At 38.5% G+C, this 22,298-nt stretch overlaps 1 protein-coding gene across 1 annotated transcript in view; it reads right to left on the minus strand.

Moving 5' to 3' along the window:
• The window catches only part of P3h2 (prolyl 3-hydroxylase 2), a 151,321-nt gene extending 132,073 nt beyond the window's left edge, over positions 1 to 19,248 (minus strand). Inside the window, exon 1 of the mRNA XM_076867525.2 lies at positions 18,549 to 19,248. Within this exon, the coding sequence (XP_076723640.2) occupies positions 18,549 to 19,016 (468 nt within the window). The 5' untranslated portion in view covers positions 19,017 to 19,248. The remainder of the gene's footprint in view (positions 1 to 18,548) is intronic.
• Positions 19,249 to 22,298: the final 3,050 nt, after the last annotated feature.

A 22,298-nucleotide genomic window follows, 5' to 3' on the forward strand; every position in this document is an offset into this window, starting at 1 on the left:
GCCAGCGCTATTCTAAATAACTCATTTCTGTTCATTAATGAAATTGTCACAATACCATTATAACTTAACCCTCCCTCCCAAATGAGAAAACAGAAGCACAGAGACATTAAGTAAATTGCCTAACTTCATTAAACATTATCTCATTTATTTCCCTAGATTAGTGTTTCTCAAAATACATCAATCACCCATGGTTTATTGCAACAGTTTCAGACTCCAAAATGATTTGGTTCATATATATTTCACAAATTTGAAAGCAAGCTTTATGATGTTTTTCAAAACAATCCCATTATATTCTTTAAAAATTATGGTATTCTTAAGGTTACTGAATTCACTGGTGTTCCTTGATAGGTGACACTTAGTTACAAAGGAGCATTTAATCTTGCTTACTATATACCGTGTATGCAATGCTATTTGTCTTTATGAAATTTGCAGTTTTATTATCATTGTTTTGCTTTGCAATAACTCCATAACTCCATTTTTCAGAGAAAGAGAGAGACAGAGATGGAGAGAAGGGGGACGGGGACAGAGATCCTTCCTTAGTGGTTCACTGAAGCTTAATAGTAGGGATACAGTTACAAAAACTAGACCTAGAAAATTACATAACTAGTAAAACAATGAAAGGCATTTTGCAAACTTACACTTCTTTGTAATGAAAATAGCTTCAACAAATATTACTGTCTAGAAGTTTATAAAAAGTACCTCAACATTAAGCACATATTTTGATTTAAAAGAAAACGAATGGGATTCTTGAAAAATTCAATTTTCAAATAATTTTGTGGGGCTGGGGTTGTGGCTCAGCAGTAGAGCACTTGCCTAGTATGTGCAAGGCCCCAGGTTCCATCCTCAGCCCCACATATAAATAAACAAAATAAAGGTATTGTGTCCAATTACAACTAAGAAAATAAACAAATATTTACAAAATAATTCTGCGAGATATCACACAATATAATACAACCATATAATGGGGGAAGGACCATTGCTACCACATGTTCAGATACAAAATATACCACTTTTTATTTGAACAGGCCACAAGAATCATAGGGAGAAATGTGAAATAACTCCTTGTTTCTTTTTCACTAAAAGAACACGCATCATGGAAATCTTTGTTGTTCCAGTTTAATTCACAGTACTGTGTGAACCAGAACAAAAGTGTGTTGGACCAATCTATGCTTAAATTAAAATGGCTTAAATTAAAATTAAAAGTTTGATTTTGTGTGTAAGTAAAAACAAAGCACATTTCAAATAAGAAGTCTTACCTGAATGCCAATCCATAAACTGCTTTATTCATAGAGAACAGCTGGTATCAGCAATTTATTTCCTGATCTTGATTTAGCATAACAGGACTTACTGACAATTTTGAATAAACATGAATCTTAACCATTGGCTTGCATCATCTTAGAGCGGAGTCTGCAGAACTATGTAGCGAATTCAATACTTTTGCTAATGCTGAAGTTAAGGAGAAAAGGTACTGTGGCTGGTTTTTTAATTGAGTTGATGGGAACAAAATATTTCTTCAGAACACCAATTCTGCTACAAAAGACTATTTCCATGATTGCAAAGTGCTTGCCCAAATGGCTTCCTTCTCTGGTATTTTCAATGTTTTGTATTGACTAAGCCTAAATATTAGTATCTTAATATTACAATTTTAGTGTGGAGGGTAGAATGCTAGAATTTATAAAGACCAAACTGAGGAGCAAATTTCTAAGACTCACAGTTCACTAACATTTAATGAATTTGTTTATCATAGAAAATGTTTTACCAAATATTAAAATATATTAAAGCTGGTAGAGATTTCCAAGATTATATATTTCAATCACTTCGTTTTATACATGGACATGGGCTGGGGATGTAAGTCAGCAATAGGTTGCTTGCTTAGCTTAGCATGTACAAGGTCCTATGTTTGATCCCCAGAACTACAAAAAATAAAAAGAAATATAAATGAAGACAATGACGCCAAAAGAAGTGAACTGTCATAAAGCACTATAGTTAGTGGCACAGTAAAAATTAGAGCCAACATTTCCTAACTCCTGCTGCTGCACCCAACCTGATGTGACTAATAAGTTGACCTACAAAGTTGCTATCCCATGAAAGAGTTATCTTTAAACAATTAAGATAAGGTGCATAATTTTTCAATTATTTAGCTATTTTTGAATACCTAATTCTACAGAAGATCACAGGGAAAAATCAATGTTCTAGAAGAAAAGATCATTCTAATAGACCAAATGTATAGTATTGAGTTTCTACCAAGCGCAAGATTCAAATATTGAAGGCAGCCATACTTGAATATTTAGGTCATACACTAACAGTAATCTGGAATTTAGGGTATATTGAGTATGAGAATGCTGAGACAGTCAACAAAAAGAAAACACTATTTAGGAGCACTTTTTTTTTTTCTTATTCCAAATTCTAAGTAAGTTGTTTTCTCATTGTAGCGTATTAGGTAAATCTTTGTTGTTGTTATTGTTTTGTTTCCTTTTTGAAATGGCTCTCATCACATTGCCCAGGTTGGTCTCAACCTCCTGGACTCAAAAAATCCCCCTACCTCAGCCTCCCAAGTAGCTGTGACCATAGGGGTATGTCATTGTGGCCTACTTGTAATTCTTTGCTAAATATCCTATTGGAAAAATGGACTAGAATGATTAAAAATTTATTTATATATGAAAAATTACATTACTGTCCTCCAGAGAAGCCTCCTCTATAGATCTATATTTAAGTGAAAAGGCAAGCTAACTGCAATTCAGCAAGGGTACTGAGACTTTTTTTTTTTTTTTTTTTGGTATCAGGATTGAACTCAGGGGCACTCAACCACCAAGCCACATCCATAGTCCTATTTTATATTTTACTATTTTATATTTTATTTAGAGACAGGGTCTCACTGAGTTGCTTAAGGCCTCCCCATTGCTGAAGCTGGCTTTGAACTCATGATTTTCATGCCTCATCCTCCTGAGTCCTTGTGAGTACAGGCATGCATTTGGCAAGACTTTTTCAGACCTACTTCACAAGTGGAAGTGGAAAACAATACTCTGAACAACTTGACATGAACTGCAGCACAATTCAGTTGATCTAGTTAGGACTGATTTAATGGTGGGAACAGAAAGTTCACTACAGAATTGTATTAAAAATCAGAAAGGCTTTTTAGTACCCTTTCTTGGTAAAATATTGGTAACAAAGCTCTGCAAGAGTTCTTAAATCAAGTCTATTCCAGAGTATGGAACATCTCTGTCATCACCACCACCATTATCTAACAATTATTTAGGGTCTGCATGAAGATTCTGGTTCTGAAAAAGATGGAGTAAACTCATTTTTCCCTAGACATTCTCTAAAGCATGACTAAAAACTCTCAACATAATACAACATCCACAGGAAAACCCTAAAATGGAAAAGAAAAAGATGGACTTGGCACTTGAAGAACATACTGGTGAGATTCCCGGGTTTCCTTTTGGTCTTATGTATATTCCAGACTGAGTTCCAGAGAAGCCTGCAACTTGGCGGTCTCAACCAATAGCAGCAGGAAAAAAAAAAAAAAGAATCATTCCCAAAAGTATGGTCTTTCTAGTCAAAGGATCAGGAAAAGCTGGGCATGGCAGAACAAAAACATTTCTACAGTATATGCTATACTAAAGCCATACAGCATGGGGAAATCTCTATGCCCCCAAACAACTTAGTGCTAGCTTGATGTCCAGAGAGCCTGGATTTCTAGTCACTCCCCTTGCCTTGAACTCCCAATCACTCACCTCCTTTTTTTTTGGGGGGGGGGGTGGGAACTGGGAGTTGAACCCAGGGATTTGCAAATACAAGGCACATGTTTTGCCACTGAGCTAAATCCCAGTCCTCACCTCTTTTTAAGTGCTAATAGCAGATATTCTACCTTATCCCAATTAGAGAGTGTGGGAAGAATTTTGGATAAAGAGATTCTTTAAGTATTCCTTAATAATATTTTATATATTAATATCTTTGGCACTTTTCTTTAGCAATATTTAATTTAAAAATATTCAGTATATTTTAAATATTCTTAAATATGATGTCTTGGGATGACACCCAGCAATCCATTATAAGACTGACCAAAATTAACTCTAGTTGAAAGGTTTGAGAACCACACTACTCTGTAGAATAACTCCAGGTTTTAGATTTTCCCCTGAACAACACACAAATGAAGCAATGCAGAAGAGAACTGCAAAGCCTCTGTAAATGGGACTTTTTCTTAGCATATTATGCTGTGCTTGCTAAGAGATATACCCTCAATACCCTCAATTCCAAGCACGAATGTACTGTTCAGTTGTAATAGATTTAACTTAAATCTTCCAGTGTTTCTCTGTAACCATACTAAATTCATTTCAGATGCTAGATCAGAAAGACTTCAGGCAGAAGTCAGAGGATAGATGCTGAAGATCCACACGAATCCTGTTACCACTGAATATTCTGTGAATACATATTCCTGAATGTGCATTTTAAGAACCTTTGTACCTTGTGCACTATTTTTTTGTATTATGTAAATTATTAATAGATAGTGTGACGATGGCTCCGGTCTAAGATTATATCAACCAGAATCAGAAAAGAAGATGAACTGTAGGACATTTTCAATTAAAAAAAGTCTTAATGATCCCATGTGTGGGTAAAAGACAAATTTTCACTTCATAAAATCAGGGAGTTGAGTCTTCATTAGAAAACTTCATCTATTTCAACATCATGTTAGTGCCTGAACCTTAAATATAATCTCATTGTTAGGCATTTGACTCAAGTTTGAACACATTCCTTTGGGGCTTCCTAGTACATCTTAGAACAGCTGTTCATGTTAGGAAAAGTCATCTTTCTTACTAGACCATGATCTTGTTTCTTGTAACTTCTGTTACTTGGACCTATAGCTTCAACTCCTCAATGTCATTAAGATCAAGAATTGTCCCAAGTGATGATTTAGATGTTACTTATTGTCCCTTGTCGTCTAGGTTAGTCTACTTATCCCTATTTCAACTGTTTCTCATATAATCTGGTTTGAATCTTTATCTTGTCACTTTTAAACACAGTATAGTTCATCTTATCCTCAAAATACCATCAAATTAAATAGCAGTGTAACTTCTTTTCAAATTTTACTTTAAAGAAATTTACTGTCCAAAAGCAAAGACCAACATCAGTCATAGGAGAAATTACTGGAGTCACTTTTTTTCCCCTGAAACTTCTCAAAATTCTTTTATCCCCATTGCACCTCACATTCCTTATATTACTATCTCATCAATTTTCTTTTTCCATGGGTTGATTGCTGGCTCCTTGTACCAGTGCACTGAAGAATATCAGAATCTCAGGCTGGCAAATGCAGAAGAGTTCTTATAAACCATCTGATTCCAAGCTGCCCTTTTCCAAATGGAGATCCTCCAGGGTTATAGAAAACAGTGACAGAACTGGAGATGGAGCCTAGATTCCTTGATTCCTAGATTTTTTTTTTAAATTTACTTTTCCATTTACCTTCCAGTTGTCCAAAAAGCAATTTCATTCTTGGTGTCTGTAAGAAGATGTTGATTCCCAAACCTACACCATCTCCCATGGGTACATGAGATCGGGGTGGAAAAGAGACTTTAAGGGATTTAAAATTCCCAAGATGTGTTGGTCCATGGGAAAAGATTTTATCTTGTAATATGAAACAGAATAGGTCTGGAATGTGTTTGAACAGAGTCCACTAAAAAAAAAAAAAATCAAAGGCCACAATCTCAAGGAAAACGTAAAATCAGAGGATGGAAAAATTAAGTGGAGAAGAGAGCAAAAGCATTTTTCTTAACGTGGCAAATGATCCCAAGTGCCCACTAAGAGGATCATTTCTGGTTTAGCCTCATGGTGAAGCAGATGGTAAATCTGTACTCCCAAGTGAGGAGTGTTAAACTTGAAGCCAGTATCTCAAATTAAAAAGGCTCAACTCTAGGAGTGTCCTCTGGGTTTCCGTGCCTACTGAATGTGTAATTATAGTCTCCATTTATCACAATGTACTTTTCTAAATAACTGTTTGGCCTTTCATCTTTGCTCACAAGTTCATGCTCTGCTAGAGGCTATGAGGCAAGAAACAATTTTTTTTTTTTTTTAATTAACTTCTCACAAGAACCATATGATGTGAAGTTGGTAGAATTAGCCCATTCATTTTATGGATAGAAAAGTCAGGTTCACACAAGAAAGATTTTCTAGTGTCATAAAGCTAATAAAAAGTAGACATTTTGACAAATATCATATTTGATGTCAAAATACAAGCTTTGAAAAGTGCATGAGAACTCATGTTTTGTGATCAGAAAAACCCACATTCAGAATTCAACTCTGTTACTCACTAGCAGTGTAAAATCCAGCATTTTATTTAACCTTTCAAACTTTAATATCCTATTGCAAAATGAAGATTACAGAAGAATCTGTGTTAGGCTTTTCATAAAATTATGATAAGAAAATTTATGTAAAGCTTATAACACAATACCTGGAACAATAATAATTAATAAATAATATCTATTATTACTAATAAATTATAGTTACAAAATATACTGTCTCAAACCGAACTATGTCCAAGTGCTTGTTTTCAGCGACTTTACAAGTCTGTTAAAGTGAATGTCATTTCAGGTTTCTTTATAAACTATTTTTCAAATAAAATGTATCAAAAACATAATATAATATGATTTTCAAAGCTTAATAATTGCTATATGTGTGTTTTTGGATTGATTCTTCATGCATCACAGAAAAGATTCTTTTAATGTATTTAATGTCTTTCCTAATACATTTTTACCTTTTGAAATTAAAAAAAAATCAACAAGCTATTCTGGATGAAGCAGGAAAATTCCTTAACACATTTCAGCTGTGTGAAGTAAGCAAGATTTTCTTCTTGTCGCTCCTTCATGACATATGTGATTTAGTCTGTTAAGGGGATTTCAATTCCTCCCTTTTCTCTTCCCTCAACTCTGTCAATGCTTATCTTTCATAAATGAATGTCACCAATATTTCCTCATTTTATTCTTTCATCAACCCTGTAAGTTGTGTGATTGTTGTTTTCAAAAAGACAGAAACTGAGACACAAAGAAGAAAAGTTGGAAAACGATAAAAGGAAAAATTAAGCTAAATCTACAATTTCAAAGAACCTCAAATGGCAAAATGACATTTCCCTAAACAAATATAAAAAGTCACTAAAACCACAATTCATTTGAACTTAGCTTTCAGGTAATATGCTTTATAAGTATAATTAGTAACAAAACTCCCCAAAAGCCATTGTTTTATTCATTACTGCAATACACTGACTTTTCAACATTCAGGATATTATACATTTTTTAAAATATGAAATAAATGTGTTCTTAAAAATGCTTATACTTGTGATTAAATTAATTCAATGTCTTATCATCTATTTTTCCAACAGTCTTGATTATTTTTTTCCCTATAAAAATATTAAAAATTACTAGGATTTCAACTGACATTTCTCTTAAACCATAAAATTTTTCATCTTTTCCATTGCTTTGATGGAAATGATCCCTGAACTGCCACTGCATAACTACCAAGGAGTGTCCCTGTCTCATCTGAAGGGTGAATAGTTTAGCTATATACACATTTGTTTCACTCAATGGACTGCGAAGTACTTAAAGTAGTTGGAAAGAGTTTCATTCATCTTTGTATCTCTACGGCCTAACCCCTAACCGAGATTATATCTAAAAGGGTTCGATATATTCTGTAACTGCTGAAAGCAGTATAATTTAGTGTAAATTAGCAGTTGACATTTTCTATTGGCATTCTTTCTGCTTCTGTTTTGTTTTTTGGATGGGGATCACCTCATTTGGTAGATTCTCAATGCTGTGTATGTGGAGTCTCCCCAGGAGGGTTCTTTTCTTTTCCTTCACTGAGGATAGGGACTGGCTCTGTGGCCCCTAAACTTTACCAGGGCAGAAGTGCCCCAATGGAGTATGGATGTGCTGGTGATAAAAGACTGAAGAAAGAACAACATCTGCTCTTGACTCACTGGTTTTATTACAGAGACATTGAAATCAGACTGTGCAAACTCCAAGTTTTGTTTTGGGCAGCTTCCTTTCATGCCTGAGACTCAGAGTGGGCTTAAATTTAATTGCTCTTGCTTTCCTTTACTTCATTTTTGTTTATCATCTCTCCATCCTTTCTCCTCTATCTCTCTCTTTGACACCCACACTCACCCTCCCTCCCTCCCCCCCCACCTCTCTGTCTTCTGTCTCATTTCTTCTTTCCTCTGATCTCTTCTGATTTCCCCTAATTCCCAGACTTTCTATAAGTTGACATTTTCTTATTTAAGACAAGCCAATCCCTAAGACTGTATGTGATACAGAGCTAACTTCAAGACACCTAAGAAGGCTTGCAGTGGACTACTTTTAAATAACTCGGTTTACAAAAAGAAATTTAGAATCACATCTCTCAGAGGTAAATGTTAGGAGAGGAGTTCAGGGACATCAAGATGGCAGAGGCAGGGTACAATAAAAATGCCTGGAGGCCAATACAGGGAGATGAGTCATCATGATAACTCATTATCATGATAATTCAACTCCCTGTCTACAGTTAGTCCCATTACCATGACAACTCAGGCCCCTGAGACTTATCACCCATAATTCCCACCATAGCTTCAGTATTCTAAAATGACCAGTAGGGATAAAGTGGACAGTATGCTAATTAGGTTTTTTAAAGTAACCAATGGGAGCTAAGGTCTTCAATCAAGTCTGTATAGGAAAGAGAATGAATGCCTCAGAGCTCAGTGTATAAGACACTAATTTCCAAACATCAGGGCTTTGAGCCTCTCTCTCTTGCTCCGCCCACTCAACTCTACCTTATGGAATACTACTTCCACCTTCAACTTCAATAAATCTGTATTTGGCTTGCTAATAAATAAATAAATAAATAAACAAATGACTGGGTTTGGGTACTATCCAAGTTGAATGAGAAATATATTAATTCTGGAGTTGAGAGCTTACAACTAAGAGGTGTTATTTTGCATTGCTAAAGCAACCTGTTCTGTCATGTTGGGACAATAAACAGAGCAGAGCCTGATCCTCTGATCTTTTCTACAAACTAAGCTAGTATAGCCATGGAGGTCCAGATACAAGATATAAGCACAGTACATTGCATCTGGGAAGAGGCTCTATTTCCCATAGACTTCCTCTTGTCAAAGACATCAAGTTAAAGCTGAAATTTTTCATATCATGATTCATCAATGAGCAGATTGTCATCCAGTATAGACTGTCTGAAACTTGAATTGTACTCGTCTAATTTGATGTCCACTCATCTTAAATATGGCTAAATGTTTACATCGCTGGTTTACATTGGGTGATTTCTGATTTCCAGGAGCACCTTGCAATACACATTTTTCATCATCACTATTTGGATGCAGGAAGGTGTTGCTACTGGTATCTAGGCACTAAAGGCTGGTGATTTTGCTAACCATCCTAAAATTCATAATAAAGCATGCCACAACAAACAATATTCACCCTGAAATATTCACCAAGGTTGAGAAACTCTAGCTGGCTTATGTACTTACTGACCTGAAAACTTGCAGACTTCACTGTTTAATTGAGCCCTTGGAAAACCTACAGAAACAATGATGACTGTGAAAGTCTTTGCCCCTGGTGACATTTTATAAAAACCTTGTTTTAGAATCAAATTCTAATCATATATTTTATCTTAAAAATATTATGAAGAACCAAGTCTTGCTTCAGTGGGAAATAATTTGTATGGTCTACCAGATGAGTCTTTGATATTATCATTTGAGAGCATTTTGATAGACAATCAAATCTGGTATTAAGGTAATTCTCTGTGACTGGATTCTTCACTGAATGTTGACTTCTCCATGCAAGCCCATTGATCTTGGCAGAATTAAAGCTAAACATTTAGCATTGGAGCACGAAGTATAAATCCAATTTGGCTCAAACAACTTTCCTGTGTTTCAGAGTTTGTTCGCAGTTTCTTTGCTTTGTGTTCATTTATTTTATTATACCTTTTGCTCTTACTCATTCCTTCTCAGGGTCCCAGTGAAAATACCCTACAAACAACAGTAGTGTTCTGTTCCTTGCACAAAAACTGAAACCATTACTTGCACATAATGAATTCCAGCAGGATCATTATGACAGCCCTAAACTTCTGGAAATTCTGACTTCTTGGATCTTCCTTTTTCTGGCTCTTATTCTTTCAGTTCTCTTCCAAAGACTATTCTCTGTCTCATTCATTTTCATTAGACTTATTGGGAAACAGCACTAGCATCGACTTAGATTGTAGCTGTGAGGTTTTCTTAGAAATAGGTAGAAGAGCAGTGTAAGGAATATCATTGCATAATGAGATGATGTTTTGTTTTGTTTTGTTTTTTCAAGGTTTCTTTCCCTTAGCAAATAATGTAAGTGGCATGCTATATGTTTCATTTTAAAATTATTGAGTCTGTATTTTCAGTGTGTGTCTTAGAAATAATAGCAATGGCATAGAGGTGTTAGTTGAGATGACTTTATTTTATTCTTTGGTGTTTGTGTGTGTGTGTTTTGAGGGCCTCACACATGCAAGGCAAGTGCTCTTCCACTGCACCACACACCCAGCCCACAGTCCTTGAATTCTAATCCTGGATTCTCCATTAAACTCCAGGATAAACTCACTTATTTGGGGAGGGAGTGTATTTTCTTTTTGTAAAAATTGGATGGTTTTATTCTTTAATATTTTTTATTTTATTTTTTATATTTTTTTACTGGGAATTGCTCTACTACTAAGTTACATCCCCCATCCTTTTTTATTTGCAGAGGCTGATAAGTTGCAGAGGCTGATCCCTCTGTGTCAGCCTTCCAAGTACCTGAGATTACAAGTGAGTACCACCTCACCTGGCTACATGGCTGAAATTCTCATGTCCCATAAATGTGGGTGCTTCAGAAAGAAGAGGAGACGAGGGGGATGAATACCTCCTCTATTCCACCAGAGGGGCTCTATCTCAATCTATTTTACATAGAGGTTCCATTACAGCTTTCATCTTTATATCCAAAACACTTATTTGGAAACTAAGCATCTACCTCTATTTTAATATCACCCACAAAACCTGTTTGTGGTTTTTCTTCCTATTCACCATTTGGATGTAACTCTTCCCTTCTTATGAAATTTCATGGATGGACAGAATTTTATAAACTGACACAGGACATCTAATTCAACTCCTTTCCTGATGCATCAATCTCAGCATTAACGATAACCTTGACAGTCTCCATCTCAGAGTCACACAGCTTGAGGAACCTAAATCATTATGCTGGTCCAGCCACCTTGATTCACAGGAAGTCACAAAAGAAGGCCAGCCAGAGAACAAGGAACTGACTGAAATGGTTACTATTTCTAAGGTTAAGTTACTTCGCTTATCATTAATGAATAGGTAGAAGTGGAAAGAAAAAAAAAAAAGTCCTATAATTTGCATCATAGTTGGCACTTCCCCCTGTGGTCTTGTATTATAAATCATGTGTTATTTAAAATCCTGTATTTATTAAAGGAAAGTTCACTGAGGATGGGGAGCCTATTTTAGCATGGCTCTTGAAAATAGTGATCAATGGCAATGTCACAGAGGTGAAAGGGATTCTGGGTTCTTGAATTCTAATCCTCGCTCTTCTGTTAAACACATTAAATGTGAGAAACTTAATTCTTCATCAGGTTTTGTCTTCCCATATGTAAAATGGGATGATGGAGCAATAATGTTTCATGATCAGGCAGGGAGCAGCTGCAGAATCCATTTGATTCTCCAATCCATCTTCCTCCAATCCATTGTCAACACATGCAAGGAAATGGGACCTAAAAGCATTTTAAAGACATAGATGCTTGTGACTGCTTATTAAATTAAATAAGCTCGATGGTTTTCATTTTATCATAACCAGAACTCTGACCTTGCTTCTATCAGTATCCTTTTTACTCTTTTCCCAATGATCAGCTTAACTCCCTCCTTTTCAGAGGTACTCGTGCTATGTAGACTACTAACAGGACAATGTAGGGATGGAGTTGAGGAAAAGCAGGGAAGTAAGTATAGGAATCTACACAGCACAGTAAAGCAGAAAAGAGCGTGATCAGGGGAAACCAGTCTCTTCTGGTAGTCCCCTTCGATACTAAAAATAGAAAATCCTACACACCACAAAGGCATACCACCCAGGAGGCTGACTCCAAATCATCTTTTTTAAAGATTGGTCTGGGTCATTTGGCAAATGATGGCCAGATATGTCTGGTAAAAATTACATCGCCAGAAAGTCAGACAGCAGGAAAGGAAGGATGAATTAAAAGACAGAAAAAGAATTATAGAAGAAAGTTGAGTGGAAAAAAAGAGAGAGAGAGAGAGAGAGAGAGAGGAATTATTGTTCCTAATGAGAAACGCAAAATTTTCCACCAGACGACTGTGACTCTTGGCTGAATGGCCTACGTACCATGTGAATGAAAATGCAGGATGGACAGGGTATTTCGGGAAGATGGAACTTGTGTTCTCTCTGCCTGCAAAGGCCACCAGTTCACTCAAGGCCTTCCTGCACCACTGACTCAACAGATCACACCTGAGAGGCAGTCATGCCCTCTCCACGCGGTTCAGGACTATAACTTAAAATACCTGCATTCTGGACACAGCCCCACTGCTGTCCCCCCTTGATTTGTCAATCTGAGGCCAAGGTTATCATGTGTAAAGTAGTAGTGACAGATTTCTTCAATATCTTTGGGACTCCTTCAAGATACAGAATTGTCTATAGTTCCAATAACTGCCAATTCTACACTTGCTAAATTACATTTCTTGAACAAAACAGTTACCCTCACTTTCTCATTCTTACTTCATTGTCCCAAATTCACTATTGCACTTGAAGATACTCTTGCAGAGTCCCTTTCATCCGAAAGATGTATGCTTCTAAGTAACCTATAGTTTAATCAATTCCTTGGAACCAAAAGAACCACTATTATGCCAAATTCAAGACTTATCTTTATAGATGACCCTGCTTACCTTTCATATTTATCAAATCTCACCCATAGAGCAAGGTGACATTGTATGGAACATTTCTAAAAGAATTTCATGTAGTGACCTATTTGGAGTTAATGGAATGAGAAAATGTTGTGATAGAATCCATTTGATTCTCAGAGATGGGATTGGTGAGAGAGAGAGAGAGAGAGAGAAATCCATTTGATTCTCAGAGATGGGATTGGTGAGAGAGAGAGAGAGAGAGAGAGAGAGAGAGAGAGAGAAAGTGGTTTATTATTTTCCTTTATTAAAACCTGTAAAGGAATCCCTGATTCCTCTGGCAGAAAAGGGAAAAAGGGTGTAGACAGTTGCTTGCCGCTCTCATCTAATTGAATCAAGCCTCCGTGACACTTAGTATTTATAAGAAACTGGATGGGGGCTGGGGATATGGCTCAAGCGGTAGCGCTCTAGCCTGGCATGCGTGCGGCCCAGGTTCGATCCTCAGCACCACATACAAACAAAGATGTTGTGTCCGCCGAGAATTGAAAAATAAATATTAAAGGATTCTCTCTCTCTCTCTCTCCCTCCCCCACTCTCTCTCTCTCTAAAAAAAAAAAAAAAAGAAAAAAAAAAAGAAAAAGAAAAAAAAAAGAAAAAGAAACTGGATGACTGATAAAGAGATGACCAGCCCGCAAATGGACAATCCCAATGAGGAAACAACTGTGATTCCGGCATACTGGACCCGGAACTGGCAAGACAAAGCATCTCCCAGGTTTCCTTCCCAAGGAGTGGGACATAATAAGGTGACTAGTACATTTTGATAATTTAAGCACAAAGATGATTCAATTATGTGTGAGAGAAAAAATCTCATCTCCTGAGGAAATAACCATTAGAATAATTTCAGAACAGCTATTTCAGGAAGACAAAATCAACTTATTTGAAATAATTCAACAAACAGGTAAAAATAGTTCAATTAGGGGTTCCAGAGAAACACAGGATCTGTATGAGACAGTTGTCTGAGTTTTCAATTTCTCTTTTAAGGCATTCCTTCTAGAAAGGCAAAAGCAGTCAGTAAGCAGAATTAGAGTGAGGAAATAGAATCTGAGTTTACCTTTTTCTTTTCTACCAACCACTAATAAAATTGATAATGGCCAAGATAAAGGGATTTGGAGAAGATGATTCTGGGAGGGAGAGAGAATTGACTAAATTCCATTTCCTTTTTTTCCCTCCTTTTAGTCCCAAGGAGAATAACAAAAGCCAAATGGCACAAACACTAACACAAGCAACAAAACATGCAGGAGAAAGCTAACTTTAGGTTAAAAAAAAAAAAGGAAAAACATCACCAGTTTGTTTGTTTTTCTTAAAAGGCTAGCAACAGGGGGAGAAAAGAGCAGACACTTTCAAACAATTTATGATTATCAAGGACACAGATAAGAAAGGAAAATCTCTCTCTTACATCTGTTTAAATTCCACAAATATACACAAAACAAGTAAAATGTGCCAAGGATTTTCTGAAGCACAGTTTTAAATAATATGAACTAAAATACAAAAAAACTTGAGAGGATAGGCAGGAGACTGCCACATTAGCCAGAACTTGCAAGAAGGAAACAGTGAGATGTCCACAGTCCACACTCCTGTAACTTTCTCTCCCAATTAACCAGCCAGGAATCCACACAATTGATGTAATAAAAACTTTCTGCCACCACACAGAAATTTTAACACTATTTCATGAAAATAGAGCCAATGTATTGCTCATTCAACACACAATATTCAGTATTTACACCTACGATCCCAGCTGATATATTTGGAAGGAATATGGTTGTTGATGACCCAACTGAGACCTACTGACCCTAATAAAGCACTAATTTTAAATCATATTTAATGCCCCAGATATCACAAATAATAGTTCATCTAATAATCACCCAAATCTGGGAGTCCCTACTTTAGAGATGCAAAAATAACTAAGGTCATTCTTGATTTCAAGGAGCTCACATAACTGAGAACAGATATACCAATTTTCCCAAAATAAGGTTAAAAATGAAAGAAAAAAATGAGAGAAGAGGAACAAATTTCCTGCTGTACATATTCAGAAAAGGGAAATATGATGAACTTCTGGGAATTGCAAAGGGAGTCAGGAATGCCTCATAGAGATAGGTATGTTTATGTTAGGATAGTTATTATTTGAACATGTAAAGAAGGAAGAGGAAAAGCTACCACTGTAACTAGTAATAAGAATAAACACATATCTAATGTTTTCTGGGAACAGGCCCTGTTTCTGGCACTTGACATCAGTCATCTGTTAAACTTAACCTAAACCACGCAAGGAGTCCTATTATTTCCCCATTTGGCAGATAAGAAGACTAAAGCTCAAAAAGCTTATGTACTTTACTCACAGTCATGCAGCTAGATTGGAGAAGGTAGACTTTAGGTTAGTCTCTTATCTATCCTAATCCAGAGCCTGCAGGCTTCCTAAGAACAATAACAACGGCAAAAGATGCAAGAAAGTCAGATGCTGTTCCCTTTGGCTGGAAGGTAGCAGAGTTGGGGGAGATAGAACTGGGGAATTTGAGTGGAACTGAAGCTGAATTAAACTATGTGGGCGTTGTTTAGTAGTAAGGGAAAATTACTGAAAGTTTCTCAGCAGAAACTACAATAAAAGCTACTCCTTAGGTTTTAGGTTCTTATAATCTGAAATGATAAAATCAAAAGTTTGAAGAGTTTCACCCTGCCTTAACACACACACACACACACACACACCAAAAGGGTGCGGCTAGGAGCCAGGCGAACTGCCGCCTCATAACTGTTCAGGCAAATTCCCAACATGCCAGGCCTCAAGGAAGAGTCTATGGAGCAGGCCTTCAGAGAAAAGTGTTGTCTATAATCCCACAGGACAAGGATTTACTCTACTCATCCCTGGAGCTGTCCAAATCTGGCATAAGGAGAGCCCTGGGGAATGCAGCATCCTTTGGAACCTGAGGCAATCGCACAGGCTAAGGGCATAGCAGGGCAAGCACTGGATCCAGTATCTATTGGCAGAGCCTGCACTCCTAACTCCCAGGTCCACGCTCATTGCATCAACTCAGACTTCTCTGCTACCACAGACATGACACTGAGTAAGCTCCTTTCCTTTTCTGGGAATTAATTTCTGTACAAAAAGGAATTTCACTCATGGGTCTCAATATCACAATTTTCAATCCTCCATTTCCAACACACCAGCATAAAGAATCTGTTTCCATTGGTGGCTCAGTAACCATGATTTAGGGGAGAAGCAGTACCTCCTAAGACCTTCTGCAGTTTGTAAACTTCCTAGCTAAAAATAGCTATTTTTTAGCTCTATGAAGACTTCTGACCCTCACTGAATTCAATTTGGCCTCGGATTATACTTTTAACTACAAACCAGATCACTGATGGCAAAAGTAATTCAACAATACAAGGCATCATGATCAGACCCAAGTATGTGTAAGGAACTCATCCTATCAGTGAGTGAATACCCCAGAATCCAGATATGTCAAAGCCTGAGAATGTTCTTTTACATTTATGAGGTTTGTTTTAGTCTCAAATGCTGGTATTTATTGTTTTTATGAGTAAAGTCCTCTGGACAGCAAGCAAAAACTAAAATTGTAGAATTTTTAGAGGATGCGGATAAGGAAAGAACTATGATGAAGCATTTTTTAGATGTTAACGAACTCCAGCCATACAAAGCAAATTTCCAAATGGATAAAAATATTTCCTTCTTAAGAGATTATCAATTATGTGCAACCAAGAGACTTTGCCCATTAGAGTGGAGGTGAAATGGAAGCCTGCTTCTGCCCCTAGAAATATTGCTAGTGGAGCACAAATGAACAGATGATGCCAAATATTTATGAAAGGATTTCTTCAACATCATTGGTTCATCAGACAATGCCCATTACTACAACCACAACAGGGTCCATGTGTGCCTTGATCTTATAAACAATTAATTGCAAATGTTTGAGTCCTGTTAAATCTATGTCTTCACCTTCTTTGACCTCCAACCAGGGTACAGGAGCTTGGGACTGGCTGATAAATGTTAACATTCATAGTGTAGCAAACATAATTATAGAACCAAAGAAACCCACATATTGACATTTACCTCATGGTTATTTTTATATGCCCAAACATGAATATGCATTCCTTCCCCAGACCTGAGAAAGGAAAATTTGTCCAATACATGTGAACAAATCATCAGCAAGATGGCCAACCTCTCACTTCTGAGACTTCCCGGAAGACCATTCTACAGAACCCACATTCTGCTGGGGGGATCTCTTTGCTGTCAGGTACTCAAGATGCCCTCTCTGTCCAGAATTGACTGGTTTTTGGAAGACCATTCCAAAATTCCACTCATTTAAAAGAAAGGAGGGTTATACTTTATTTATGTCTTAGCAAATCCAATAGGAGGCACAAGCATGTAAGAGACAAATCTTGGAAAGCATTTGGGCTTTCTTCTCCTTTCCTGCCCAAGGCACTAATCTAGTGAGCTCCGGGACCTAAGCTACAAACAACACACTGAGAGTTTAAAGTCTCAGTTGAGACCTCATAACTCCTCTGACAGTTGTAAACCTGAGAACCTATGGCCAGTGACAACATAGACCTGTGGGATAAGCTTCAAAGGCATGTCAATGCTAAAGGCATGTCAATGTTGGAACATGATGTATATTTTCTTCTCCTTAGAAATGCAGCCTGATCCATCTGTGGCACTACCAATCAACCCCCTGAGCTGCCCCTCCTCCAACAGCTGGGAAGAGACATTGCTATACTGAAACAGAAAGTCAGGAGTGGGGAGAAATTGTGTAAATTTGGAGTAACATGGGTGAGTGGGCAGGTGTGAGGAATTCATTCTAAATTCTCTCTGCTGAAGCATCCAGATCTTCAAAATTGTGGATGTGGGAAATAAGACCAATTTACAGTGTATTCCTTCCGACACTAACTTCATGGATGTTAAGTGCACAAAGAGCAGAGCCCTGGGCATCTGATATCAAGTAATCCAGTCCAATGTAAAACTTCAGGAACTGGAAGACTTCCATCAAAGGAGAAAAAAAAAATCAGCACTTCTGGATAATTTTAATGAGATAGTCCCTCAGAGCTTCACCTCCCCCTAGCATTTCTTCTCTGTAACCTGGAACTTTACTTTTTTATAGGAGAGAGAGAGAGAGAGAGAGAGAGAGAGAGAGAGAAAACATTTGTTTAGGAACACATTTACTTTTAACTCTGCTATCTTGAAAACACATTCTGTTAAACTTACCAGAAAAGATGCAGACTGGAGTATAGTACTGGTGAGGGAGACGAGACAGATGGGAAGGGGTATATACCAAGAATGATTCTTGAAAAGAAAGCTTATTATAGACCCAGTTGTATTAAATGAGTGCTTTAAATATTATCCAATCAGTACAGCCCTCTTTTTGAGAGTAAAGTTAATGTTTAGAGAGAGGAAGAGTCAGAGAAAGACTTGCCCAAGTTCATCTAGTATTGGTTACAAAGTTTGGGCTAATAGATGTCAAGATTCATAAACATGAGACACATGCTTAAGAAATCTACTCTGAAAGATTGCAAAGCAGTGCAATACCAAGATAACCCGAGGACTCAAGAGCACATCCAAGAGCCACAGGGGGCGTTAGGTGTGGAAACGCCAGCGCCAGGGTACCTTGATGTAGGCCCGCTGCAGGTAGTTGTAGGGCACTCTGCGCTGAAAGTCGCTGCGCACATCCTCGCTGACGCGGTGTCGGGACGCGGGTCCCCCGAGGCGCTGGCTCTCACAGCTGCGGTAGCAGCGCGCCCGCTCCAGCAAGGCGCGAAAGAAGGGCAGCTCGGCCCCTGGGCCGGCACCGGGGGGCACGAGAGGGCGGCGCACGGTGCAGTGGCGGGCACAGCGCGTGCGGACTTCCCGCAGGCGCCGGTGGCTGAGCAGCGCTGATTCCAAGTCGCGCACCGCTTGCTCGTAGTCCCCGTTGTAATAGGCAGCCACGCCGCTGGCGTAGAGCAGGTCGAAGGGCTGTAGAGGCCCGCGCTCAAGCTCTAGTTCCTGGCGCCGGCTGTCCGGGGGGCCGCCACACAGCGGCAGCGGTAGCAGCAGCAGCAGCAGCAGCAGCGACGCCCAGATGCGCTCCTGCATCTTCCGCAGCAGAGAGCCGCTGGGAGACCGTTCCGCAGCACCTCGCGACGGGGTCCGTCTCCCAACTCCACAGGCAAGCGCGCCAGTACCGCAGCCAGGTCTGGCTGCCCGACAGCCCCAGGTGACCGCCCGGCGCTCCTCGGACAGAGAGGCGGAGGCTCTGGCCGTCCCGCCGCTCTTAAAGGGACGCCCACAGCTCACACGCTCCTCCTGCTGCCCGAGCCTCCGCAAGCCGCGCTCCCAGGCTTTCTAGCCGCAGCCGCGGGGTTGCCGACTGGGGCCGCACACAAGTGCCAGCCAGAGGGCTAGCGCCGCTTGAGGCCAAACGCGGGGGAGGAGCTTACACGTGGGTTCTCCTCTAGGTTGCAGAAGCCGGTATTATTATTCTTTTTTCTAGAGTTAAAAAAAAAAAAAAAAAAAGTGTTTTAGTGAGGTTCGGGTCTTAGTCATTTTCTGGAATGTGTACATGATCTTACAGTCTGCAGGGTCCTTCTGTTTGAAAAGAAAAGTGACTTGCCCAAGTTTATGCAGCTGATGTGTGGCAAAGGAACCTTTGGACCTTTGGGATCAAAGCTTGGGATCAACCTTGGCGGATGGGGAGATCTGTTCTTTGCCTTCTCATCCCACTTTGTATGGATGTGTGAATTTGTGGACTGGGGCAATAAAGAACAATAAACACAATACTTCAGAATGAGAATGGCTAGAAAGGAGAAACTGTACTTAATCCTCAGCCTCTGTCAGTTTCCCAGCTGTGTAACCTTGAGTAACTGAGCCTCAGTTTCCTCATCTCTTAAAATTGACAAACGTCCACATGTCAAATGGTATTCAGATATAAATTCTTGTACGAATTGAAGAAAGAGTCATTTTAATAAATCTAGTACCTCCAGAACTTAAGCAATGAGCATCAAACTAGGAATGGGAAAGCTGACAGAAATAGCTGCCAGACTCCAAGAAATTAACTGGAGGTGTTTCTGTTCCTTGGCTTCTCCTCTATCATAAATACTAGTTTAGAGGAGGTGTGACCCCTCTTTCCTGTCCCTTGGCTGCACACTGTCTGCAAGCTTATGTGCTGAGCCCTGGATTCCAGCCTGCTTCCTGGGGGCATTCCTTTTGTCTCTTAATGCCTGTGGAATTTCACCAAAGTCTCTTGCCATTTGGATGATGAGTGGAAGAAGGGCAATGGGAAAAGACCACATATAACATTCAGTTGATCTCAATTTCCCTGAAAATGTCTGTGTGACCACTGTGTTGAGAAGGTTGCCAGAGTTTCTTGTCATCCCTTCATTCATTTTGTTGGGTTTGACAACTCTGGCAATGAATAGCCCTACCTATGCAACTTTAAAGAATTATGTTCATATTATATTTTTTTCTACCAAACCTCACTAATTTGTTTCAGTTTGGAGCTGAAGGTATACTAAATTCTTTGGATATTCAGGGTTCCAGAATTGCATCATCTGTCCAGACTTTTTCTCTAGGGATTGTTTCTGTTTTCAGATAACTCTGCAGTCTAGAGTTATCAATCTACTTGTGAAAAGTTTTGAAAACACATTAGGATAGAAAGTACTACTGTGGGACTGTGGGCAAAGTACCCAAGTGCTTTGCTATATTTTATCTCTACATTAAGAAACATTTCTATATCATCTATCCACATACAGTCAAAAGCCTATAATGCCTCAGCCCACAAATATCCTGCTGGTTTCCAAAGTGGGGCTGAATGGTCAAGCCTTTTTGCATATCCTACCATCATTTTATTTCCTTCTGCAAAACTCCTGTTTGATTTTAGGGAAAGCCTTTAATTAGTATGCCAATTTTTCCTGAACATTACAAAGATCCAAGGTACTTAAAGTATTAATTCCTGGTTCCTGCTCTGAGATATTCTGTTTTAATTGGTTTGGGATATGACTCAAAACTAGGGATTTTTTAGAAGTTCCCAAATGACGCTGGTGTGAAGCCAAGGTTGAAAACCATTGGTTTAGAGAAAATGCCTCATTCCAAGGAGTAAGTCTAAGAACTGGAGTTCCAGGATCTACGGAGTATTCATGAGTCAGAGATATGAGAGCAGACAGGGCTTTGTGTCATCTCTCAGATCTCTCTTCCACAGGAAGGTCAATCTTACTTTCCTTTTAAGGCTGGACCAGATCAAAAAGTTTATGACTATCAAAAAGTTTATTGTCATATGGTGATAAGAACCATTCAGTGCAGAGATGTTAAGTTCTAGTCACACTCTGCCCAATCGACCTACTGTGTGGAAAGATAGTTTCCAATAGTTTCTTGCACTCTTGAACTCGATGTGCCAGGAATGCACTTCATGGATAGCTGTTTCATTTCTTAGACAGCTAACTGGACCCCATTTAGAGTGCCCAATTTTGTTGTGTTATTAAAAAAAAAATCTAATTATTTAAAAAACACAGAGAAACACACAGAGGCCCTGGCATTTTGAAGTAGAAGCAAGTCTAGGTCTTTATGTTTTTTCCAAGTTCTCGGGAGATTCTGATATTTGCCAGAATTTATGAACCACTGCTTTAGTGACTTGAAGCAGTAGTTCTCAACTGTGAGTTATTTTGCCCACCTAGAGATGTAAAAATGTCTGGAGATATCTGTGATTGTCAATTAGGGTGTGGGGGAAGTAACATTCATACTATGGTGTCTGGTGGGTACAAGGAAGGGATGGTGTTGACTGTCCCATAATGCAGAACAGCCTCCCCGCAAAAAAGAATTACAGGCTTCAGTGTCCATAGTTCCAAATTTGGACACTTGAAGAACCCAGTACAGAACAGAATGTGGCACAGCAAGCCTTGTCCAATCCCCTCATTTTATAAATGAGGAAACTTACAGATAGGCAATGGCAGGAGAAGAGTGCTTTATTATTAAAAATATATATGTTAAATGTCATGGAGAACTGGGTGATAATATTTTTGAGAATTCCTTCTTTTTCTTAAGAGAAAGAAAAGTATATGAAAGAAAGAAGTTTATGATTTGAGAAAAGTGCTGTTGGAAACATGAAATGTTCAAGTTTCTGCTAAGATAGATAGGAACTGGGAACCTAAAATTTCACTTTTGTTCCCCATTCTTTACGAATTCAAAGAACAGCCAAAGCACAAGAGAGCCCATCCAAAAACTTTAAAAGGGATCCAATCATTTCCCTGTTTATTGTATTTGGAATGAGTCTTGACAGAAGCTTGAATTTCCTTTCGACTTCTGTTTACAAGTCAACAGCTTCATTTTGCCCCCTTGTTTTAGGGAACTATCAGCAGAAAGGAATTCAGACAAAGAGAAGATCTT

Source organism: Callospermophilus lateralis, chromosome 10 (genome assembly GCF_048772815.1).
Source record: "Callospermophilus lateralis isolate mCalLat2 chromosome 10, mCalLat2.hap1, whole genome shotgun sequence".
Lineage (NCBI taxonomy): Eukaryota > Metazoa > Chordata > Mammalia > Rodentia > Sciuridae > Callospermophilus > Callospermophilus lateralis.